At 38.6% G+C, this 26238-nt stretch overlaps 1 protein-coding gene and 1 pseudogene across 1 annotated transcript in view; one reads left to right on the top strand and one right to left on the bottom strand.

Annotated features, from left to right (window-relative positions):
• Nucleotides 1–5122: 5122 nt before the first annotated feature.
• Nucleotides 5123–26238, bottom strand: part of LOC141501732 (toll-like receptor 13) — a 35961-nt gene continuing 14845 nt past the window's right edge. The window contains exon 2 of the mRNA XM_074206000.1: nucleotides 5123–8240. Within this exon, the coding sequence (XP_074062101.1) occupies nucleotides 5288–8152 (2865 nt within the window). The 5' untranslated portion in view covers nucleotides 8153–8240 and the 3' untranslated portion in view covers nucleotides 5123–5287. The remainder of the gene's footprint in view (nucleotides 8241–26238) is intronic.
• On the top strand, nucleotides 9639–10148 carry LOC141502150 (AP-1 complex subunit sigma-3 pseudogene; annotated as a pseudogene).

The raw sequence follows: 26238 nt of genomic DNA, 5'->3' as shown, positions 1-26238 counted from the left end.
ACTAGATAGATAGCAATTCATCTGACAAAGACCAGGAGGTTTTAGGAGCCTGAATTGTTAATATGAAGCTACAGTGTGATAGGGTGACTAAGAAAGCTAATAAAATCTTGGGTTGGATAGAGAGGCAGTTTCTCCACTTTGGAGTGCAAGAGTCTTGTCAGACCAGATCCCACAGGATCACAGATTTACAAGTGAAGGACTTTTTCTAATCCAACTTCTTCAGTTTACTGTTATTTTCTGGGAAGGGGGTGGGGGAATATGGGAGTGGGAGGAGTTGCCTCTGGATTTCTTCTGAGAATAATGTCTTTGTTTTTGTTTTTTTTTTACAAAATTCATAATTGAAGGAAATGTTCAGCTTTAGTTTGAGGTTAGTGAAAATAAATATAGAATATTTTCCCATTCAAGTTCACAAACTTCACAGGGCAGGGAGTTGAGACAAGCATGGGTGAGGTGTATAGGAGACCAGCCTAAGACTCTCAGTCACAGCAGAGATCTGCAATAGAAACCAGCTCAGCAGGCCAACAGCACAGCAGGCCAGATGAGAGGACTCCAACACTGGTACTCCAGACACACTGTTCAATAGGCATGACTGGGTTGGATGGCCCAGTCAAATGAGCAAACCACTACCATTCCAAACACAGAAGGTCTGTAACCAGATCCCTCCCTCAACACAAGAAGCTTGGGACAGCAGAGCCCAAAATGAGCAAGACAAGTTAGAGAAAAGCCATGGTGATAGAAAGTTACTTTGAAATTAAGGAAAAACAAAACATCATCTCAGAAGACAAAGGCAGAAAAAGTACTACATTTGAAGCACCAGAAGGGAATATGAATTGGTCTCCAACCAAAAAAGACTTCTTAGAAGGGCTTAAAAAGGATTTTAAAAATCAAGGGGGGAAAATGGAAAAAGAAATGTAAGAGAAATTCAATATCTTGCAAAAGGAAGCACAAAAATTGGCTGAAAAAAATAAATCCTTTAAAAATACAATGGGGAATATGACTCTAATCAGGCATAGTAGCATCTAAGTACATAAATTTTTAATCAATGGTAGCTTTCATTCAAGGGTGCCTTTAAAACTTTACTCACATGGGATAACGACCTATCTGTAGATAAGGTCGGTGCTTTCCCAGCCCAGCAGGAAACATTTGGTTGAAATCCATAATACTTGGGTTTGAATCTTGGCCCTAATGTTTATTATTTGATTTTTGGCAAAATCACTTCACTTCTCTTAGCATTTTTGTTCATATGTCAAAAAAGTTTACTAGAAATGTCACTTTTCTATGTAATCATATGAGCATTATTTGGTTCACATGACAAAGCTGTCTAATGGATACAGGGTTAAGTGTGTAGTTGCAAAATAGTAAATATTCACCAGATGGCGCCATTGCCCATTCTTCAGCAATAGAACCCTTGGCAGCTCTGACACTCTTTGATCTTGAGAAATGGGATCTTGGGAAGTCTGTCATATAATCTACCCACTCATAGCAGATTTCTATCCTTTTCTTAAACATCTCTAGGGAAAGGAATCTCAGAGGATCCTTCAAACAAACTGATCAGTGACAATTTTCATTGACAGGAATATCTCCTTCAGCCCCTGGGATAAATGGTATAGCTGTCACTCAGGAGCAAACCCAATTAAATCTGGAGAAGCTCCTCATCAGGTGCTACCTCAACAGGATCATCCACTATGCCATCCAGCAGCTGGGAACTGGGGGAAAGACCTGACTGATGAGACTGAAGGTTCTAGGTGTATTGTCCAGATGAAAGCATTGTCTCCAGGCTGGGGATAATTGGAAAATCACCTAGATGCCTTTATCCTTAGAAACATGATTGCCTAAATTTTAAAAAAACAAAATAAAAACAAAACATAAAACTCACCTTTACATGATAAACAGCCTTTGAATTGTAACACATTTTTCATATACAAACAAAACACCATTATATACATAAATTAAACAAAAACCACACATTCGATTCAATTTAATAACCATTTATTATTCACCTATATTTCAAGTATTGGGGCTACAAAGCTAGCAAATGAAACAATCCCTGCCCTCAACCTTTTATTCAATATGTGTTCCCTTTATACATACACCCCCCCCCTTTATGCATATTCCTTAGATATGTTCGATCTTCTTATTCATGCTGAATGAATGGAAAAGCATGCCCCAGGTTCCCCTGCTCCTGTGCTCCTGGAGGCATGCCTTCCTTTCTTTGCAGTACTGTGGACCCTGATCCATACTTCTTCCAAGAATTTCTATTGCTATCAGCTTTATTCATCAAAGGAGTGTGCTGCTTGCTCAGTTGGATTGACCAGAAGAAAGGTCACCAGAGGGTAGTCAGAGAGTTTATTGACTTGGTTGGTATTCCCACAAGTGATTCCTGGCTTTGTCCACATGATTTTATCAAGCATGAGTGGAGATTTTACATGGGTAGTGTCCTCCAGCAGGACTGCCACCATGGAAAAACAAAATATTCGATTATCTAAAGAGGTCCCTCTGTCCATGTAGCTCCTGCCCATCAAAGAAAGAATTTGTTTGACCTACACTGATAAAGAACCTACTGTGTGCAGAGCCGTGCTAAACACCAAGGACAGTCCAAACTTTAGATGAGAAAAAAATTCTTGTCCTCAAAGAGCTTACAGTCTAGAAAGGGGAATAAGACATGGACAATTCTAATACAGCTTTCATTTTACATAAATGGACAATTCCGTACACCTCTATGTAAAACAATTCTTATGTAATGGTGAATCAGCTCCGACCTATCCACTTTACTTCGCTCATATAACAAAGTCATACCCAAAATAAGACCTTTATGCAAGTCATAAAATATATTAAAATGCAGACATATTAAACATTGTACCATGATTATAAACAGAGATATGAAAAAGAAGGGTAATGATGGAGTATGCACAATAGTATACAGTAAAGTTAGCAAAGATGTCATTTGTTGCTCCTTCCCCACCCACTGTACTGAGCCTTTATCACTGCTGGTTGACTGAACAACTTTTTAATGAAGTTATTGAGGGGACAGCTAGGTGGGTCAGTGGATAGAGTACCAGCCCTGGAGTCAGGAGTACCTGAGTTCAAATCTGGCTTCAGACACTTCATAATTACCTAGCTGTGTGGCCTTGAGCAAGCCACTTAACTCCATTGCCTTGCTAAAACCTAAAAAAAAGTTATTGATAGATGTTTAGACTATGGCTTTCTTTTCTTCATCATATATCTGATAGTAGCAAGCAATATTCTCTTGAACTAGTCTTTGAACTTGACAAAATCTCGAATGATTTGGATCCATCTTGTCAATATATGAAAAAAATTCACTCAAATGTCAAAATGCTTCTGCCAACAGTTTTGTTGCAAACCTTTTTGGTTTGACCTTGGGTTGTGAAGTTTCCTTTTCTTCTGCAATTTTTGCAGCTAACAACTCAATCAGATCCCATTCGACAGTTCTCTATGAGACTCAGTCACTTTCTCCCTATCATTCTCATCCACTTTTAGTTCTCGTGATAATTTTGCAACCTTGCTATTCACTTCTTTGAACATTTCATCTTCGTCAAATTCATGAAAATCAGAAGTGAGCCGCAGATATACTTTTTTCCAAATTCTCTTCACATGTGTTTTGTTACATTTTCCTGTGTCTTTCAGAATTCTTTACAAAATTTTATGTAGGGGGTGGCTAGGTGGTGCAGTGAATAGAGCACCGGCCCTGGAATCAGGAAGACCTGAGTTCAAATCCAGCCTCATGTAATAATTACCTAGCTGTGTGGCCTTGGGCAAGCCACTTAACCCCATTGCCCTGAAAAATCTAAAAAAAAAATGTGTAACATGAATTTCTGTTACATGAGAACTGGCTGTATATGTTACAGGAGAAATGCAGAAAGGCAAGGGGCCAGAGAGGACAAAGGGCCAGCGACGAAATCAGGAAGACCTGGGTTCATGTTCTGTTTCTGATACTTACTGTGTGACTTTGGGCAAGTCATTTAACTTTTCTGTGCCCCCCAGCATCTCTCTAAGATAATAAATTACAAAGGAGTTGTTGAGCTGTACCTAGCAGAGGGGAGGGAGTGTCCATATTGGGAGGCCCCTAGACCAAAGACATCATAGCTCTTGTATAGATCAAAAATATGCATTCACATGTGTGTATACATTAGCACTGTGGGAGGGAAAGTGCTACAAGGAGTCTAGTTGGGGTGTTTAGAGGGCTGAGAGAAATGGCACAAGAGAATCATGGAAGGTTGCTTGGAGCAAATGGAAGTTGTTATGGCATAAAATGATAGAATTTAGAAGAAGGGACTTTAATGGTCATCTATCCCAACCTGTTATTCTACAGTTGAGGAAACTAAGGTCCAAAGTGGCTTCTATTAGAATTCTTCTTCATTATCATCTTAAGAAAGAACAGAAATGAACAGACTTTCTTTGAGGTCTAAACATTTTATCCATTATCACAGACATATTGGACTCAGAATGACTTCTCCATGGGTAGATTAACTATGCTGCTCCAGAACACACAAACACACACACACACACACACACACACACATACACACACACACACGTACATTCTGTACCTTTCTCATATGTATGAATTTAATATATGAGAACTATGTCTATCAACTTCTTTAATAATAATGATAATAGTATTTATAGACCACTTGGAGATTTGCAAAGGGTTTTAGATATCTTATCTCATTTGCCCCCCCCCCAAATGAGGTAGGTTCTATTATTATCTCCATTTGTAGATGCCAAAACTGAGGTTAAAAGAGATTAAGTGGGGGCAGCTAGGTGGCACAGTGGATAGAGCACTGACCCTGGAGTCAGGTGGACTTTAGTTCAAATCCAGCCTCAGACTCTTTTTTTTCCCCAATTTTTTTTTTTTTTTTGCAAGGTAATGGGCTTAAGTAGTTTGCCCAAGGTCACACAGCTAGGTAATTATTAAGTGTCTGAACTCAGGTCCTCCTGACTCCAGGGCCAGTGCTCTGTCCACTGCACCACCTAGCCTCCCCTTAGCCTCAGACTCTTAATAATTACCTAGCTGTGTGACCTTAGGCAAATCACTTAGCCTATTTCCTTGGAACCCTCCCCGCCCCCCCCCCCCAAAAAAGAGATTAAGTGATTTGCCCAGGGCCACCTAGCTAGTAGGTAAGTATAATTTAAAGTCATGTCTTCCTCTAAACAGTATGCTACCTAGATGCCCACCAAATACTCATTGTTGTATTATCAGGAACCAAAAGGGCAGTTGTTTTAGGAGGTCTCATGCTGGTATTGAACGCTATCTTGTCCAAGACTCTCAGTCTCCCAGTGGTTCAGTCAAAATCAGTTGTGCATTCTCTTCTCTAATGTTTCTGTTATACAGTGCATTTCTAATGCGAGCCCAAAACAGGGGCCTCTCCTGGAAATTCTCAGGCCAGGTGATAAATGTCTGCTTTTTCACAAGTTTCCGGAGTCGATGGTAACTGGACAGTCGGTAGTCGGGAATCTCCTCCAGGAAAATCAAGATGACCACATCCTGGTAATCATAGAACATCCTGAGACTTGCCAGCTGTACTTTGAGCCGGCACCACTCACTTCGGAGATAGTTACTGCTGACAATACAGAGAGTCTTTCGACTAGTGTTAATGGCATTCTGAATATTCTCAAAGATGTCCACTCCTGGTTCAAAGTCCCGATGGTGCAGGCAGAGCTTAAAAGTAGGTTGGTCACCCTTTTCTAGGGCAGGCACAAGCTCCTTATAAACCCACTGCTCATCAGCAGCATTGAAGGAGACAAAGGCATCATAGATGAAGTCCCTTTTTATACGATGCCACTTGGCCAGGTACAAGGATTTAAACATATAGATCCCATATCGCATAGATGAGATCATCTTGGTACCAAACCAAGAGAATACCATAGTTGCAAGCACAAGGCTGAAGGAACAGATGAAGTAGATTTTACCTGTGTCAAAACTGCATATGGCAGTATCAAAATCGACCAGTAGGCTCTGTGTATTTGGTTGCTGACAATGGAAACTCTCTAGGTAGGGGATATGGACAATAGGGGTATTGATGGACCAGTTCTTAAACCACTCATTATCACAGGTGCACTCAAGCTTATTCCCATAGACATCAAAGTACATCAGGGACTTCAGATTCTGCAAGAGGTTTTGATGAATGAATTTCAGGCTATTGAACCTCAAGGAAAAGACCTGAAGGTGTTCCAAACCAAAAAATGTCTCAGGAACTAATGATTCTAAGTTGTTGTTTTCAAGTCGCAATATTTTCAGTTGTTTGAGCTTTTGGAATAAGGAGGTATTTAAAAAGAGACCCCGATCTCCAGCTTTTGTCCCTGAGATATCCAACTTGGTGAGATTAGGCAGCTGATCCAACTGGAGGTGGTCAAGAAATACCTTGGAGTTCTTTCCCAGTAGTAGTTCCTGCAAACTCCCTAGTCCTTGGAAAAAGTTGGTTGGGACGACCTGGATCCCATTTATTTGCCCTTCTAGGTTGAGGTATTTGAGGGACTGAAGATCTGTAAACGGAGGAGGATGGAGGCTTTTAGAAGTTTCATAAGTTATTTTATTAAAACTGAGGTCTAAAACCTCTAGTCCTCCCAGTCCCAGGAACATGCCAGGATAAAAATAAGACAGGATGTTGTATGCCAGATCAAGTTTGTATAGTTTTGTGAGGCCAGAAAAGGCCTTTTTCTCTATGGTGGTCAGTCGGTTCTGGGAGATGGTCAGAATCCGAAGCTTCTTCAGAAAAAAAAAAGTGTTCCCTTTCAGAGTTCGGATATTGTTCTCTCGAAGGTTTAGGTTCTCAAGACTCAAAAATTGATCAAAAGAGTATTTATCAATTGTCACTATCCAGCACCCTGCCAAGTTTAGCTCCTTCAACTCATGAAGTCTATAGAAGGACAGGTTGTTGAGTTTGGTGATGGGGTTTCTGGAAAGAGAAAGAGACTGCAGCTGTTCTAGTGGAGAAAATGCAAAATCTGGAAAGGTTTCAAGTCTATTTCTGCTCAGGTCTAAAACTGTCAAATTCTGGAGGGAATTCCAAGTTCCATTACTGATCAGGGATAGCATGCAACTGTTCAAATCCAGCCATTCAAGGCTGGGCATGCCATTGAACTCGCCATTATAGAGATGAACCAAACCTGTATTGTAGCTCAAGTCAAGAGATAAAAGCCTAGTACAGTTGGCGAGGTGTTTGATACCCTCTGAGTCAATTCCATTTTTCTTAAAAAATAAAGTCTTTATCCTGGGCAGATTTTGGAGGAGGTGACATACTGTGCTCAGGTTCCCATGCTCCGTGCCAGAAAATGGATTAATATCACTGAGGTCCAACTCTATCAGATTCTGCAGATGTTTGGCCTGAAGCTTTTCCACTTTCACACATGTCCCACTCAGATTCAAACTCTTCACCTGGGGCAGAGACTCCAGATGTACATTCTGTATAGCATTCTGGGAGACATCCAGGGTGGTTAGGTTAGGAAGTGACAGAGTAGAGAAGTCCAAGTCTACCAGCTTGTTCCTCATTAAGACCAACTTAGTGAGGGAAACTAGGGTTGTTGGACTACAGTTCAGGAAAGCAATGGTGTTGCTGCTGAGATCAAGAACCTCCAGGTGTGGGAGATGCTGGACAGCTGCCAGGACTTTGGAAAAATCAGTTATCGAATTACGAGACAAGTTTAGGTACTGTAAATTGACCAGTGGGACAAAGGCATTTTCATGGATCCAGGTGATTTGATTGTGACTCAGGAGCAAAGTTCTCAGACTGGACAGGCCCTCAAAAGAAGAGTTGATATACTTAAGCTTATTTTCCACTAGGTTCAAAAGGGTCAATTTTTTAAGACCCCGGAAGGCCCCTGGACCAATATCCCAAATAAAGTTCCACTCCAATCTAAGGTCTACAAGATTAGACAAATTAACAAAACTCTCAGAGGGCACCATTTGGATTCGGTTGTGTGTAAGGTTGAGGTGAGTGATATAGCCCGGGAGATCACGAATGCTTTCCTTCAAGTTGGTGATGCTCTTTCGGACACAGATCACATGGTGAATGTTGAACTCATACTGGGTGCAGTGATGGAATCCATACATCTCGGTCAGTGACAGCAGAGAAAACTCAGCAAAGATGAACCAGAGCCACTTCAATGGCATACTCCTGGTTTCAGGGTCCATCTTGTTGACTAAGAGTCCAAGAGGCTCAGCAAGAAAATGCCCCCTTCACATGCATGATGCTTCAGCCTTCAACCTAGCTTGGGTTTCTCTACAAAAAGAAGAGAAGCACTGTCAAGTATGTCCTCTACTACTAATCAATTAGAAGACACTTGTGGGGAAGTAGAATTCTTCTATTTCAAACCCATTTTGAATGAAATCTTTATGGATTATTCCTTCAGGGACCAATTTGTTCTCCCCCCCCCCCCCAGAATCTGAATTGTTTCTACATATAGGCACTGAGTAGGCAGTTAGTTTTCTATGGGGTGATTTCAGGACAGCTAATCCACTCTATTATCCATCTTCCCTATTGTCTAGGTTAAGGCCTGAAATGTCCTCATTGGAGATTGATTTTTCTATTTGACTTTGATCCTGTCTGCATCACAGAATAGGGAAAGAACACTGGGCTGGGGAACAGGAGACTTGCTGCTTCTAGTCCTGGCTCCATTACTAATTAGCTACATAACTCTGAAGATGTCACTCTCTGAGGAGCAGACCAAGAGCTCTCCAGATATAAGATTACATATGCCTCTGTCAAATGCAAATATGATGGTCTCAAAGGTCCCTTTTTGCTTGAAATCTAAGATCCAATAAACCTCGTGAAAGGGTAGTGAGCCTCATCAGAAATTTAGAACTCAGAATGAATTGTTTACTTATAGACTCATAAATTCTCAGAGTTGGAAAGAACATCAGAAGTCATCCAAAGCAACCTATACCAGAACATGCATCCTGCATTCCTTCCTTCTAGAATTTTCTTCCATAAGTAGTCATTAAACATTTACAGGAAGTTCTCTAAGGATGGAGAAACTCCCCACCTCCCAAGTCACTCCTTTCTCCTATTGAAGTATATTAAAAAACCTCTTCTAAAGAAAATTCAACCAAACATATTAAGAAAGACTATTTTTCTCCAGCCCAATTTCTCCAGAATTTTCTCTTTAGGAAAATAAGTAGAATAAAAGCTAAGGCCTTCCTCAAGAAAATAATTAAGGATAAGAATACTAAACTCTTGTCTTGATAAGATCATCACCACCCACTCCCCCACCCTCAGCACACAGGAAGTGAAATCAGTTCTACTTCTCTTTCACCCAAAGGTAGTATCAGATTTTGCTGGAACAGTTAAGAAGATAGTGATCACTGAGAAGAAATTCTTTTCTATCCTTGGGTGACTACTCTGGAATGTTAACTCATTTTTTTTTTGTTATTGTTCAAGGTGCCTTTAAATGTTATCTCAAATTATCTTGGGACAAAGTCAAGTACAAAGAGTTAGGGGGATAAGATATCAGTTTGGATATCTTTCTCCAGTTTAAAAATACAGAGACCTGTCACCTGGGCTCCTGGCAGGGCAGCAGCCAGCGACTCCTCCAGCTTCTGGCCCAGCCCGCGCGCCCCTTCCGCTGGCCCTGCCAGCCCATCCTGCTGCCGGCTGCACAGCAGCCCCCGGGCCCCCAACATGATCCATTTCATATTGCTGTTCAGTCAACAAGGAACATTACGACTGCAGAAGTGGTACGCTCCACTCCCCGATAAAGAGAAAAAAAAGATCACCAGAGAAATTGTACAGGTGATTTTGTCTCGTGGCCAAAAGATGAGCAGTTTTGTTGACTGGAAGGATCTAAAACTTGTTTACAAAAAATATGCTAGCTTATATTTTTGCTGTGCAATAGAAAATCAGGACAATGAACTGTTGACGCTAGAGATTGTACATCGTTATGTGGAATTACTACAAAAGTATTTTGGAAATGTCTGTGAACTGGATATTATATTTAATTTCGAAAAGGCATATTTTATCCTTGATGAGTTTATAATTGGAGGAGAAATCCAGGAAACCTCAAAGAAAATTGCTGTCAAGGCTATAGAAGAGTCTGATATGTTACAGGAGACAATGGAAGAATATATGAGCAAGCCTGCATTTTAACTGAAAAATCTACTTGGCTGTATGTCTTAAATCTGCAAAACTTCAGCTGGATGTGGTTCTTTTCTGATGTGCCAGTCTTATGCCAAAAATAACTTAAATTGATTTTGCTTGTAAACCTTCTTGAATACTTTGGGATATGGTGTTCAACTAGCAAGACTTAAAATTATAGCATATTTGTAACAGGTACATATACAAATGCATATATATGTAGATATATTAATTATTCTTTGTACATCTCAACTATGAAACTTAACAACCATCATTCAGTAGACTGCATATTTTGTTTGTATAATGATTTTTCCAGCAAAATGATAATTTTAAAATATTTTTGAGAAATGAAGGATGCTATATTTTTGCTAGTATCCTCAAAGGACAAGTTTGCCATTATTTTGTAAAAAAAATATTGTGAATGTACTGCTGCCTATTTTGGACTAAATTAATTCTTTTTTTCTAACTAAAAAAAATACAGAGATAGGAGCAGCAGTGGATAGAGCACTGCCCTGAAGTCAGGAGGACCTGAGTTCAAATGTAGCCTCAAACACTTAATCATTACCTAATTGTGTGACCATGGGCAAGTAACCATTGCCTTGCAAAAAAAAAAAACCAAAAAAAATTATAGAGATAGATTTATGATAAATTTAATTACATTTTTCCCTAGTGAAAGGTCAAAAGGTGAACCCTCTGTAAAAAGGAAAATGACACTATTAATGAAAGTAAATGCAAAGCTGTTTATTGAAGGAAGGTAACAGAGGGTTGGGTCTAAGCAGACTCCAGCAGTAGGTAGTGGGGAGAGCAAGTCTTTTATAGGGTATTGGATATAGGTGGTATGGTTCTATAGGGACTAGGAGCCCATTGGGGTCTCCATGTAGGATGTATTTTGTTTGGGAATTCACCAAGGTGAGATTATACATTGTTTGGAGTTTTCTATGGAGGTTAGGATTCATGTCCTTAGGAAAGACTAATCAATGGGGGAGACCGGTCCCTAAAATGCAGACTACAGTATTAATATTAGTTTCTTCAATGGTTAACTGGTACCTAAGGCTTACCTAAAACAAGTCAATTCTTTCTGAAAGACTTCCATGATGCTGCTTGCCATTATTTTATAAATCTTTTTTTTCCAAGGATCTCATTATCAGAGACCAATTAGAAACTCCACTCTATTTTCTTGTTTTGGTAAGATCTTGTTGGAGGTCTGTTTTCCATATATTTGCTTCTACCATATTGAGCGACAAACTGTTTAAACCATCTGTACATGGAAAATGAAGAAGATGATTATGTTTCTTTTGCCAAATGGATGAGCAGCTTCTGGGACCACAGCTGGATTGATGAAAATGAGAGAGAATTAAGAAACTACAGGGAGGACAAGAACGGATCGAGTCTTAGGAGCTCTCTCATAAAACTTATAAACTAAAGACTCTAACTAAATTTTCGAGAGACAGAACCCACAGAGGGACCCAATGAGGCAGTTCTCCTACTCAAGGTGACCTGGAAAAGAGCAGAAAGGCTCTGCTCCCCGGGGTCGGAGGGGCAGCCGGCCAGAGGGGTGGCCCCCCAGAGCAAAAGAATTTCAGTCTCCCGGAGGCAGCCCCAGGGCGCTGGGAACCCCAGCTCACAGCAGCGGGGGAGTCTCCTGAGCTATGCCTCAGGGAGTACCAGGCACAAAGTGGGAGAACAGCAGGGGACCTCTGCCAGAGCAAGCACGTGGAGCCCAGCCCTCAGGGCACACAGAGAGCAGCATGGCCAGCACAACCACAGCCAGTTCCAAGAAACAGAAGCAGGCAGAGCCGGTAAGCAGGAGCCCCCAGGGCATGAGCCCATTGTACCTAGGGAGGGGAGTGAAGAGAGACTGCCAAGTTCTGTCCTCTGTCCCTGGAACAGGATTCTGGGGCTCTGACCACATTCAGATCCTGATCTCAGTATAGGCCCCCCCCATAGAACAGCAGGCCCCCCCCCCCCTCAGCCCCTTGGCAGAGGGGGGTGCATATGGTCATTCACAGACCAGACCAGAAGGGAGGCCAGAGCCTCACACACTGAGATCCTTGTGGGAGTGTCCCAAAAGCTCAGGAAGAACCCCAAAACAAGGCTCAAGCTGGGAAAATGAGCAAGCAGAGAAAAAAGAGGGATACTATTGAGAAATACATTATCTATGATCCCAAGAAGGATCAATATACTCAGTTTGAAGATGAGGAAACACAAGCTCCTGCATCTAAAGACTCCAAGAAAAACAGAAATTAGGATTAGGCTATGACAGAGATCAAAAAGGACTTTGAAAATCAAGTGAGGGAGATAGAAGGAAAAATTGGGAAAAGAAATGAGAGAGATGCAGAAAAAACATGAAAATGAAGTCAGCAGCCTAGTCAAGGAAATCCAAAAAAATGCTGAAGAAAATAGCATGCTAAAAACCAGCTTAGGTCAAATGGACAAAACAGTTCAAAAAGTTATTGAGGAGAAGAATGCCTTAAAAAGCAAAATTGACCAGATGGAAAAAGAGATAAGAAAACTCTCTGAGGAGAACAAATCCTTCAGACAAAAGAATAGAACTCAGGGAGATTGATGAATTTATGAGAAACCAGGATTCAATACTTCAAAACCAAAAATATTAAAAATTAGAAGAAAATGTGAAACATCTCATTGAAAAAACAACTGATATAAAAAACAGACTTAGGAAAGATAATTTAAAAATTATTGTAATACCTGAAAGTCATGATCAGGGAAAGAGCCTTGACATCATTTTCAAAGAATTACTACAGGAAAATTACCCTGATATTCTAGAAGCAGAGGGCAAAATAGAAATGGAGAGAATCCACTGATCTTCCCAAGAAAGAGATCCCAAAAAACCAACCCCTAGGAATATTATAGCCAAATTCCAGAACTCCCAAGTCAAGGAGAAAATGTTACAAGCAGCCAGAAGGACACAGTTCAAATATGTAGCTGCAGTCAGGATCACACAGGACTTCACAGCAACTACACTGGAAGCTTGTAGGGCCTGGAATATAATATACCGGAAGGCAAAAGAGCTTAGAATGCAGCCAAGAATGAACTACCCAGCAAGGCTGAATGTCTTCTTCCAGGGAAAAAGATGGACTTTTAATGAACCAGGGGAATTTCAAATGTTCCTGTTGGAATGGCCAGAGCCGAACAGAAAGTTTGATCTTCAGATACAGGACTTAGGTGAAGCATGGAGATTGGAGGAGAGGGGGGAAATATGAGGGACTTGATGATGAACTGCATGTATTCCTGCATAGAAAAATGACACTGATAATACTCATATGAACCTTCTCAGTTAATAGAGCAGGTAGAGGGAGCTTTTATAGTTGAAGCACAGGAGAAAGCTGAATTTGAAGATAAAATATGGTATAAAAATGGAGTCAATAGTAAAAAGGGAAATGTAATGGGAGAAAGAAAATGGAGAGGGGGAATAGGCCAAGATATTTCATTTAATAAGATTTTTCTTTATTACAGTGAGCTATTGCAATGATATGGAAGGGGGAAGGCAAGGGGGAATGAGGGAATCTTTGCTCTCATCAGAGGTGGCTAGGAGAGGAAACAGCATATATGCTCAATGGGGTATAGGCATCTGGAGTAAGGAGAGGGGGGGACAGGGGGAGGTGGGGGATGTGAGTGATGGAGGAGAGGATGGACCATGGGGGGAGAGTGGTCAGATATAACACATTTTCTTTTTTACTTCTTGCAAGGGGCTGGGATTGGAAGGCCTGGCCAGGACCATAGGGCCATGTGGATGCTGGGCCTAAGGGGTGGTATGGGGGCTTGAGGCCTCTTGGACCCAGGGCCAGGGATCTGTCTGCTGCAGTACTCAGCTACCCTACAGCAGAGTCAGAATGAAAGGAGAGAGAAAATATAATACATGGTGGTGGAGAAATACAAAAGGAGGGACTTGCAATCAGCAATGGCAACGGTGGAAAAATATGGAAGTAACTTTTGTGATGGACTTATTATAAAGAATGTGATCCACCCACAACAGAGTTGTTGGTGTTGGAACAAAGACTCAAGCACATTTATTATTATTATTATTTGGGGGAAGGTGCAGGGCAAATGGGGCTGGGTGGCCTGCCTGGAGCCGCATAGCAGGGTGATCTTTGGGTGCCTGAGGCCGGATTTGGACCTGGGTGCTCCTGGCTCAAGGGCCAATGCTCTGTCTGCCACCCAGCCACTTCCACTATTATTACTATTTTATTTTATTTTGGGTCTTTTTTTTCTTATTTTGGTTTTTGCAGGGCAGTGGGGATCGGGTGGCTTGCATGTCACATGGCTGGGTGATTGTTGGGTATACGGGGCTGGATGTGGGCTCAGGTGCTCATGGCTCCAGGGCTGGTGCTCCATCTATTGTGCCACCTGGCCATACCTATAATTATTACTATTATTTTTTTAAAATATTAATTATTTTTCTCTCCCCTTTACTTTATCGCTCAAGCGAGTCTAAATTTATGGGGGGGAGGTATTTCATTTACTCTTAAGCAAGAATATTTTATTAATGTATAAAAACATTATTTGTACAAAATGAGAATAAATATTAAATTTAAAAAAGTTGCTAAAGAAACTACAGGGAATGATGGTCACGGGATATCAGAAAAAGAAGAATCTCCCTGCCTTGTCCAATACAATTTGCTGTCCTTCCCATGCCCAACATTCATGGACCCTCCATGATTGTTCCAGTTTCTGGCCACCCCAGAAGACATTCTCATAAGGACCATGGATTCCGAGGTCATCATCCCATGAGGGCAGGCAAAATGTGCTCCCTGAGCAGTTCATTGCAGGGTCAAATGAAACCCAAAGGCAGATCACATTCCATTTAGGAATTTTCAGAACACTTTAAGCAGCAACTCTGCTTTAGAAACAAAAGATCAGTCTCTTTGAGCCATCTGGGTCCAGTGGCCAGATATGAATGAGGACAACTGGAGATGGCCCAGGATGTGAGACTTAAGGTTCCCTGTTAAAGAAGAGGTTTAAGTTGGTCAGTGAGCTATGAGAACACATCCTTCCCTATCCAGAAGAGGTCATTATTGTGTGTCCAACTTGGAAAAAGTTGGAGGAAAACAGACAGCAGACTAGGTCATATAAAAATGTGTCTGTCACAAGAAAAGCTGGCATTTGGAGCTCACCCATTAGAGAAATGAAAAGGAAATCTTAGATAAAATGACTCAATGCACTTCTGTTGGAGTGATAAATGTTGCTAGCAGCAGGGTTGCTTGTATATCTATTCTTTGTGTTGATACATGTTGGTGAAAAAAGTGCTGAGGCTTTAAAGGTTTTTAATTATATAAATATTTTATTTGTTTTCCAATTACATACAATGGTAATTTCTACCAATCATTTTTTTGCAAGGTTTGGAGTTTTACATTTTTTTGCTCCCTCCCTCCCATCCCTCCCCCCTCCCTCAACAGAAGGTAATCTGCCTCAAAAAAGGTTTTCAAAGTTTTGTTGACAGGGATGCTAGAAACAGGCAAATGAAAACAGCAACAAACCATTTCCAGAGAAATGCTTAAGGACTATCTTATAGGTCTTGTTCTCTTAACTTTTCTCTCCAGCTTGGAAAGAAGGAAGCTGATTAAAGTCAGTTTTCTCAGAAAAAAAAAGTTAAGTAAACATTTTGAGGTTAAAAAAATGTAAAATTTCATTTTAAAAATTGAGTTTACCTGGCCACTTCAGAATCATTTGACCAAATTTAATTATCTAGTGAATTAGGAGCAAAGTCATCTAAAAGGAATTAAAATAGTAGTGCATTCGAACAAAATGGAAGTTATTAAGTTCTATAGCTATATTATGTGTCAGATACTATTACAAAAATTATCTTATGAAATCTCACCATAATGCCACGAAATAGGTGCTACTCTTATCCCCATTTTATAGTTGAAGAAACTGAGGCAAGCAGAGGTTAAGTGACTTACCCAGCATTACACAAATAGAAAGTGTCAAAGGCTTGATTTGAATTCAGATCCTCCTGACACCAGGCCCAGAGCTCTATTCACTGTGCCACCTAGCTACCCCAAGAGGAAAAGATCCAGAATGAAGGAGAGTTTCAAAGTAGAACAGAGGGGTTCCAGAGGATGTGGGCAGGAGAAGGAGGGGCACAAAGGTCTTCCCTTCAGGAAATGGCAAACTGAATTGGAGGGAGAAGGGAGGTGGAGGTAGGAGTTTGCTAGCCTACTTAGAAACAGCTGACTGAGATTCCTACTCCGTAGAGTTCCAGGATTATTTCCTAGTCTTTTCCAAACTGGATTGCTCTGTTGCTTCCCTTTCTTCTTTTCAATTCTAGTTTTCCTTTATGTGTTGCCTTCTTTATATGATGTGAGCTCATTGTAGGCAGTGGGTAGAAGCAACAAGAGTTCTATAAAGGAACCTAGATAAGTAAATAGATGATATTTGGGTGTCCCAGGGGGAACTGAACTCACATTTGAAACCACACTGTAGTTTCTTCCTCAATGGCAAGGAATTTGGCAAACCCACACGATGCCAGGTACACCGAACAAGTCTCTGATTCCTAATCTCTGAGGGAAGGGCCCTCTTATGTCTTTGGTAGCCCAATTGCTGATGGATTTGTTCAAGATCATAAATGGAGATGGGTCCCTTTTAGTGAAGGTCCTCTAGTGTGTCAAATTCCAGGAAGCTTGAGATTTCTTATGGATGGATATATTTCAACATAATCTAAGCCACTGATTACATATCCTTAGTTCCTCCTCTGTCTCAATATGCTATGAGTCAATACTGCTTCCTCTTATTTCTGAAGCTTGGACCCAGGGTCATTCTCCTCCTTCAGTAGACAAAGATGAATTGGAGTGACCCACCTAAGTCAGGCAGCCTGGTTTGTTTGTGGACCAAGGTATCAAAATTCTTTGATTACTTTAGGTCCCATCCACAGTTCTCTAGGGTGGAACCTAGAGAACCTCCTTTACTTGTGAATTACTCTCCAGGTCCTTTCTAGCTCAGAAATTATAGATCAGGATTGTAAGGTCATCTGTCCTAACTTGCTCATTTTGTAGAGGAGGCAACTGAGACCCAGAGAAAAGAGACTTACCTAGAGTCATACAGTATAATGGTGGACTGGCCAATAAGGGGTCATGAACAAAAATCGTAAATGAACAGAAATCTACCTTATCTTATATTAACTCACATGAATGCTTAATTAATTAATTAATTTGAGTATGCATAATGGAGGACCCTGTCCTTCACTTCAGAGCATGCTCAGGTATCCTATGATAGTTTCTTGTCTATTTTTGTGTCTTAAAGAAAAGGCTTTTAACTGTCTGCTGAGCCTCAACTGTGTGTACATACAAAAGGCAGGAAGAGGGTATCTTTTCCTCCTCATTCCTACTGGCCATAAGATGTAAGGAAAACTCAACAATCTCTAACTCTTTTAGGGATGATGAAATGGGTACCTTTCCAATGCATCCCATCCCACTTCCACAGGCTGTGATGGGATAGGGCTACCTCCTGTCTGTGTCTTCATTCTTTTATTCCAAGGCTTTGTGAGATTTTGAAAGGTTGGAAGAGGCACCTAGAAGTCTAGCAGTCAAACTTGGGTAGAAGTCAGCCCTGAGAAGAAAAATGTTTAACCAAGTTCATTGGGTGTATTGTTCCAACCATTCTGGAGAACAATATGTAACTATGTTCAAAGGGCTATAAAACTGTAATTACCCTCTGACCCAGCAAAACTGCTGCAAGGGAGGTATCCCAAAGAAATCAAAGAAAAAAGAAAAGGACCTATATGTAGAAAAGTCTTTCTAGCAGCTCTTTTTGTGGTGCCAAAGAACTGGAAATTGAAGGGATGTCCATCAACTCAGGAATGGCTAAACAAGTTGTGGTTTATAATGGTGATGGAATATTACTGTGCTATAAGAAACGATGAACAGGCAGATTTCATAAATACTTGGAAAGACTTAAATGAACTGATACAAAGGGAACTGAGCAGAACCAGAACAGCATATACAATAAAAGCAATGTTATAACAACAATCAACTGTGAAAGACTTGAATGCTCTTATCAATACAATGATTCATGAAAATTTCAAAGGACCCATAATGAAAAAAGCTATTTAACTCCAGAAAAAGAACTGATAAACTCTGAATGGAGATCAAAGAATATTTTCTCACTTTATTTTTCCTGCCTTTCTTTTGCACAACATGGTTAATATGAAACTGTTTTATATAACTTAATATGTAGAATGAGTATTGTATTTCTTGCCCTCTCAATGGATTCAGAAGGGGGTTAAGTGAGGGAGAGAATTTGGAACTAAAAACAAAAATTTTAGAAATTTAATTTAATTAAAAAAAAAAAACCAACAATAAATTTACCCAGTAGCTGAGGCATTATGACTGACAAGCAAGAGAGTGACTGTGTTGCACCCAGAAGTGAACTCAGCACAGCAAGACTAGTTACAGCTAAAAATTTAAGTTTGAGTTTACTCTCTTCAAAGATAGAGCTATAAAGGGGAGAGTATGTCTTGGTTTGGGTTTTTATATTTTGGTTCTTGCTATATATTTTTCATTAGATATTCCTTGGTACAAACTAGTTAATGTTAACTAATTACTGTTAAATGACAGTGGAGTGCTAATCCCTGGTATTGATGGGGAGATATTAGGTGGCACAAAGTGACTGGTATTGGGAGGAACACATATCAGAATAGGAGCTCATACCAATTACTTTAGAAGACCCTCACTGCCCCTGGGGGAAATTCTGAGACCCTGAGGGTAAGATGTAGTCAATCTAGCTCAAGCTATAAAACCTGCAGATGTATGATTGCAGGATTAAGAGAAACGATTCATCACTTAAGTGGAGGGAAAAGAGTTTGTTGGGGGTTTTTTAGGTTTTTGCAAGGCAATGTGATTAAGTGGCTTGCCCAAGGCCACACAGCTAGGTAATATTAAGTGTCTGAGGTCAAATTTGAACTCAGGTCCTCTTGACTCCAGGGCCTGTGCTCTATCCGCTGTGTCACCTAGCTGCCCCAAAAAGAGTTTTTTAGAAAAAAGCCTTTTTAAAACTCTAAGGTACCACCTCACACCTATCAGTTTGGCTAATATGACAGAAAAATAAAATAGTTAATGTTGGAAAAGATGTAGGAAAATTGGGACACTAAAGCATTGTTGGAGTTGTGAACTGATTCAACCATTTTGGAAAGCAATTTGAAACTATACTCAAAGCTCTACAAAACTGTGTATACTCTTTGATTCAGGAATACCACTATTAGGTCTATATCCCAAAGAGATCCAAAAAAGGGGGAAAGGATCTATTTGCAAAAAAATTGTTTATAGCAGCTCTTTCTGTAGTGGCAAAGATTTGGAAATTGAGATATCCATCAATTGGAGAATGGCTGAACAAGTGATATCTATGAGAAATGATATGCAGGCAGACTTCCAAAAAACCTGGAAAGATTTACATCAACTGACACAAAGGGAGCTGAACAGAACCAGGAGAACATGTATATAGTAACAGTAATAGTATATGATGATCAACCATGCATAACAGCTTTTCTCAGCCATATAATGATCCAAGATAATTCTAAAGGACTCATGATGAAAAATGCTATCTACCTCCAAGGGGAGAACTAATGGAATCTGAATGGAGATGAAAGCAAACTATTTTTTACTTTCTTATTTTTTTCATGTTTTCCCCCCCTTTGGATCTGTGTCTTCTTTTAACATGACTAATATAGTAATGCATTTTTATGATTAAACATATATAATCTATATCAAATTGTTTACTGTTTCAGGGAAGGAGGAGGTGAGGGGGAGAGAAGAAAATATGGAACACAATTAAAAATGAATATTAAAAATTATCTTTACATGTAATTGGGGAAATAATAAAATATTATTTTTAAAAAGAAAAGAAAAATTCTTTTTATTAGAGAAAGTTTTCCTCCACATTAATGGGGGGGCCTTTTTGAAAAAAATTAAGAAACAAATAGGTATCTTTCTTTAAAATGCCTCTATGTACTTCAATAAAAACTTAAAAAAGGGGGCGGCTAGGTGCCGCAGCAGATAGAGCACTGGCCCTGTAGTCAAGAGTACCTGAGTTCAAATCTGGCCTCAGACACTTAATAATTACCTAGCTGTGTGGCCTTGGGCAAGCCACTTAACCTTATTGCCTTGGAAAAAACTAAAAAAAAAGACTTAAAAAAAGCTGAATTTGATAAGTTTTTTTAAAACCCTAAAAAAGGACAAGGAAGAAGACTTTGCTAAAGTGTGTTGGTCTTAGAGCATGAAAAATCTTTACTTACTTTAAAAATGCACTCTAAATGGCTAAACCAAATAAGTAAATTAGGTTAAAAGAAATTGATGCTGTCCCCAAATTAAACCCATTTCGTGATAAAATTGTGACTACATGATTACAACTAGTCAACAGAATTAACCTTAGGCTGACAGGAGGATCCGCCATCAGAGGATTGGCACAAATGATAAACTTCCTAGAGGAGATAGGTAAGACCTGAACTTCTAAATCTCCCAAAGAAACATGAAGAAAGTCAGGTCCAATTAATGTTGGTTCAAGTCTTCTTACATGTTCTAAGTGTTTCCATTTTGAGAAAGATAGAATAAAGTTTAGGAATAGTGGGTTCTTTGCTTCAGATAGGAAGGGGACCTCATACAATAGATCTAAAAAAGAACACTGATCAAGACTTTATTCCTCATACAATGGGAAATCTGGGTTCTGTGCTCTGTGCTAATCTGTGCTGGCAAGTGCTTCCAAGCATTTGTTTTATTCTATGCTCTTTCCTTTGGACAAATCAACCAAAGGAAAATGACTGCATAAAGTATAATGTAAAAAAAAATTCTTCAGAAAGGACAAGTTTTTATTTCCAATACTGACCCCATTGGAGGTTGTAGAGATGACAGATTAAAAAAATTATAATAAAGTAAAATGATTGGAGATGAAATTTGTCGTTCTCTACTAGAAATTTCAAAATTTATGATCAGAAAGTTTTTATGAAGTATTTTGATGAGCTTTTGAGGTATCTGCAAACTTTGTAATGTTCAATAAGAACAAAAGTTGACAGATCAGTCACAATGACTAGAGATTGATTTGAAGACAGTAGTTTGAAGTGTTAAAATAAGAAAAATTTAGGAAAACAGTAAGGAGAAAACAGAAGAAAACTTCTGAGTTTAAATAACTACAACTCAGAATTTTTTTATAAGGAAATATATTTGCTAAGTCCAAAATAGTTTCAGGTGATCAGTCTCCAAGTCTGAAGCTTTGGGATGTCATTTTGTGAAATTGGTTTTTAACTTTAGTGTAGATTAAAGGTATATTTAAAAACCATACTTAAAGTTGAGACATATTTGTTGCAGGAAGGAATTTTTTTTTTAACTAGAAGGCAGAATAGGAAAATTTTCAACCCCCTTCAGATTCCAAAAAGAGAAAAGTAGATTTGGAATATATTGATTCTTCTGTTGTTTACTGCTTTTTAACAACCAATCTGAATACATCAAGTAAGCCCTGTTATTTGAAGGTGAATCCAAAAGTACTCCCAAAAAGAGAAAAGCTTGTTTTGAAATCAGCAAGGAACAGAAAGTAAGTGAAATTTAATACCATTACTGTAGTTTAAATCAATTGTTTAGGTAAATTAAAACACAGAAAAACTTGGATTGAAATAAGTAGAAGTAAAAATTGAATTTTGGTAGAACTATAAAAAGCAAGGCTATATAATAACTTAGGGTAAGAATTATTGAAGATAGAAATTATTTCAGAATATTTCTTGCCTTATTATCACACATAAATTGGGGGGGAGAGAGTAGGGCAAGGAGGTTAAATGACTTGCCCAAGGTCATTAAGTATCACATGTCTGAGGCTAAATTTGAACTCAGGTCTTCCTGACTCCAGGGCCAATATTTTATCCACTGCTATACCTAGCTATCCAGTCACATAAAAATTAAATCTTAAGCACATTGATAATGATAGGCCCTGAAATTTGAAATCAAAATAGTTAACAGGTTGAAATTTTTAAATTAATGCAATTGGTAATTATATAGCTATATTTCACTTAGATGAATCCAAAGTTAAATTAGTATGATAAGGATTTCTGTTAATTTAAACTCATTAAAGAATTAAATAACTTAATAACCTACAGTATTGGAAAATATCAAAACTTTTATAAAGGGAAGAAGCAATTAGGAATAAAGAGCACTCATAATCAACAGCACCAAAATAGAAAACTGCTTTTATACAATGCTATTAATTTATAAATATTGAAAATAGAAGGCCATTTAAATGTGGAGAAAACTGTTCAAAATTTCATTTAGAGTGCATGATAAAGTATAGTAATAATAACTTAGTTCAGTGAGAAGAGTAGTTTTAAGATGCTTTTAAGTTACCAATATCTGTGACGTTTCTATGCCATAGTTGGACTTTGGCCATGAAACAAGTGAATACTTTTCCAGCATAAAAGAGGTTAATTTTGAGAAGTAGATTACTTCTCCATCAATAACTCATCAATGAGTAATTAGGAGGGATTTAAAATCCTCAAGATAAGGTTTATTTGAATTGGAAATTAGTATGGAAGAAACATAGATTAGACCAACACTTCACACCCTATACCAAGATAAGATCCAAATGGATACAGGATTTAGACATAAAAAAACAATGTTATAAGCAAACTAGGAGATCAAGGAATAGTTTACCTGTCAGATCTATGGAAAGGGGAGCAGTTTATGACTAAGGAAGAGATGGAGAACATTACTAAAAACAAACTAGATGATTTTGATCACATTAAATTAAAAAGCTTTTAGACAGGGCAGCTAGGTGGCGCAGTGGATAGAGCACTGGTCTTGGAGTCAGGAGTACCTGTGTTCAAATCTGACCTCAGACCCTTAATAATTACCTAGTTGTGTGGCCTTGGGCAAGTCACTTAACCCCATTGCCTTGAAAAATCTAAAAGAAAAAAAAAAGAAAAAAAGCTTTTGCACAGACAAAACCATTGTAACCAAGATCAAATGAAATGTAGTAAATTAGGAAACAATCTTTACAACTACTGTATCTGACAAAGGACTCATTTCTTATACAGAGAACTGAGTCAAATTTAAAAAAAAAAACATTCCCCAATTGACAAATGGTCAAAGAATATACAAAGGCAATTTAAAGATGAGGAGTTAAAGCGATCCACAGCCATATGAAAAATTGCTCTAAATCATTATTTATTAGATAAATACAAATTAAAGCTTCTCTGAGGTACTACTTCACACCTCTCAGACTGGCCAATATGACCAGAAAGGATAATGATCATTGTTGGAAGGGATGTAGAAAATCTGGGACACTAATACACTGGTGGAGCTGTGAATTCATTCAACCTTTCTGGAGAGCAATTTGTAATTACTCCCAAAGGGCAACAAAAATGTGCATCCCCTTTGATCCAGCAATACCACTACTGGGTCTATACCCTGAAGAGATGATGAAAAAGGGTAAAAACATCACTTGTACAAAAATATTCAGAGCAGCCCTGTTTGTGGTGACAAAGAATTGGAAATCAAGAAAGGGTCCTTCAATTGGGAAATGGTTTAGCAAACTGTGGTATATGTATGTCATGGAACACTATTGTTCTATTAGAAAGCAGGAGGGATGGGAATTCAAGGAAGCCTGGAGGGATTTGCATGAACTGATGCTAAGTGAGATGAACAGAACCAGAACAACACTGTACACCCTAACAGCAACATGAGAGTGATGTTCAACCTTTTAGACTCGCTGGTTCCATCAGTGCAGCAATGAGGCACAATTTGGGGGTATATGCGATGGAGAATACCATCTGTATCCAGAGAAAGAACTGTGGAGTTTGAACAAAGACCAAGGACCATTAGTTTTAATTTAGAAAAAAAAAACTGGTATCCTTATTGTCTGATCTTTTTATCTCTTATACTTTATGTTTCTTCCTTAAGGATATGATTTCTCTCTCATCACACTCAATTTGGATCAATGTACAACATGGAAACAATATAAAGACTGACAGATTGGGGCGGCTAGGTGGCGCAATGGATAAAGCACCGGCCCTGGAGTCAGGAGTACCTGGGTTCAAATCTGATCTCAGACACTTAATAATTGCCTAGCTGTGTGGCCTTGGGCAAACCACTTAACCCCGTTTGCTTTGCAAAAATACCTAAAAAAATTTAAAAAAAAAAGACTGACAGATTGCTTTCTGTGGGGGATGGGGGGAGGGAAGTAAGATGGGAGAAAATTGTAAAACTCAAAATAAATAAAATCTTTAAATAAAAAAGATTAGGTTTATTTGACTGTCACTTATTAAAAACAAACAAAAGACTGTCGGCTTAAAAGAAATTAGAAGTAACAGTGAATTTGTAAGTTCTAAGGAAGGAAAAGAGGTGGAATATATTGGAATCAATTAGTTTTGTGTAATAAAAACTTGTGCTGAAGTAGAAAGAGAAATTCAGTGCAGAAAAGATTGGGAAAGTATGATTGGGAAATAAAGACAAGAGGAAATAAGTAGGAAAAATAAGGTATGTTGGACAAAATAATAACGAAGGCCTAGTTTTGAAGGATTTCTATAAAATGAAAGAAAAATGACAATTTAAGCAAGAAGGGATGAAAGAAGAATGGGTAGATGCAGGGCTTAAAAGAAAAGGGGCTGAAGTTTTGAAAAAGCAATGTGGGAATTTTTTGACAAATGCCTTAAGGTACACTGGTAGGGTTAAGTTAGAAAAATAAAAAGAATTAATTTGGCTCTCTGGGTGAGTCAAAGAATTAAAGAAACAGTTGTCATTACTGGGGGCATAGACAATAATGTTTTGCATATGCGTCAACTAAAAATAGTGGACCTTTGTGAATAATGAGGCTTAGTTTTTGCCAGTAGCAATTAGAAATAAAAAAAAAAACTGATTGGGTTGAAAACTTTGTTTTGAACCTACACTGCAATTGTAAAATAAGAGAATATTTGATCAGTCTTTTTCCGTACAAAGGAATGTTAATAATAACACTGACTTCCCAGGGGTGTTGACTAAAGTGCTTAGCAAAATGATCACTGTATGGGGGGTGGCTAGGTGGCACAGTGGGTAGAGCACCAACCCTGGAGTCAAGAGGACCTGAGTTCAAATGTGGACTCAGACACTTAATTGCCTAGCTGTGTGACCTTGGGCAAGTCACTTAACCCCACTACCTTGCAAAAAACCTAAAAAAAAATGATCACTGTATAAATGTTGCCTATTGCTATTGTTTTGGAATTAAATAATATTAAATAAATATTAATGTTATAACAAAACTTGGATGATTTTCAAAGAAGGGTAAGTTAAGATTCTGACTCTCTGGTTCTCTAGAATTCTAATTTTCTCGTATTGTGGAATTTGGAATAATGTTAAACATATGATCAGATATGTGAATTCTCTTTTAATTAGGAGCATATGCTTTTAAATACATAGTGCTATGTGAAATTTTTCTAAAATAATTGTAAAGTGCTGTTAGAGAGACCACTTCTCTAATGAGTTATTAAAGTAAATATGATATCTTTAAAAAAATTGCAATAATGAAGTGGTTTTTGCTTTAAATTCTTATGATTTAACAAGAAGTTTGAGGACCCCCAAGCAGAGAGTAACATTACTTTGAAATGAATTATATTGATACCATTAGGCTAAAGTAAATTTAGCATCTTATGAATTGAAATGCTCAATTAATGTAGCAAAATTGTTAGAGAAAAAACAATATTCATTAGGTTAGAGTTCCTCTAAATTAGTCTCCTAAAGGTAAAGGCTATTTACAATTGCCCCGCATTGTAAGTTAGCCAGAAATTCAAGTATTAGCTGAGAAGTCAAAAACTAAACATTCTTAAGTACCACAGAAAGCAGGCCTCTGAAATTCTTTTGTCTGTAATTCCTTCATCATAGAAAATCCTATAACTCCATGGGACATATGTACATGTGGTGAATTTTGCCTCTAACAACTATACTGAATATTTGAAAACGTTAACTATTAATGAATGCTGTATGAATTTGAACCAACACTATTAATGATTAATTATATCTTGACCTAATATATGACTGTTGAAGTTTTGTTATTTGAGGCACAATCTTATGGAACTTTAATTTAATATACTTCTAAGTTTTGATTTGAGGCATAAGTGTCTGACCTCTCATAAGACCACTAGTCCATCACTTAAGAAAAATATCGGAAGCTTAATGAAAGTGGCATCTAT

The sequence above is a fragment of the Macrotis lagotis genome, chromosome X (assembly GCF_037893015.1).
Source record: "Macrotis lagotis isolate mMagLag1 chromosome X, bilby.v1.9.chrom.fasta, whole genome shotgun sequence".
Classification (NCBI taxonomy): domain Eukaryota; kingdom Metazoa; phylum Chordata; class Mammalia; order Peramelemorphia; family Peramelidae; genus Macrotis; species Macrotis lagotis.
The sequence above is the reverse complement of the archived record's forward strand: the minus strand, read 5'-3'. Positions and strand labels throughout refer to the sequence as shown.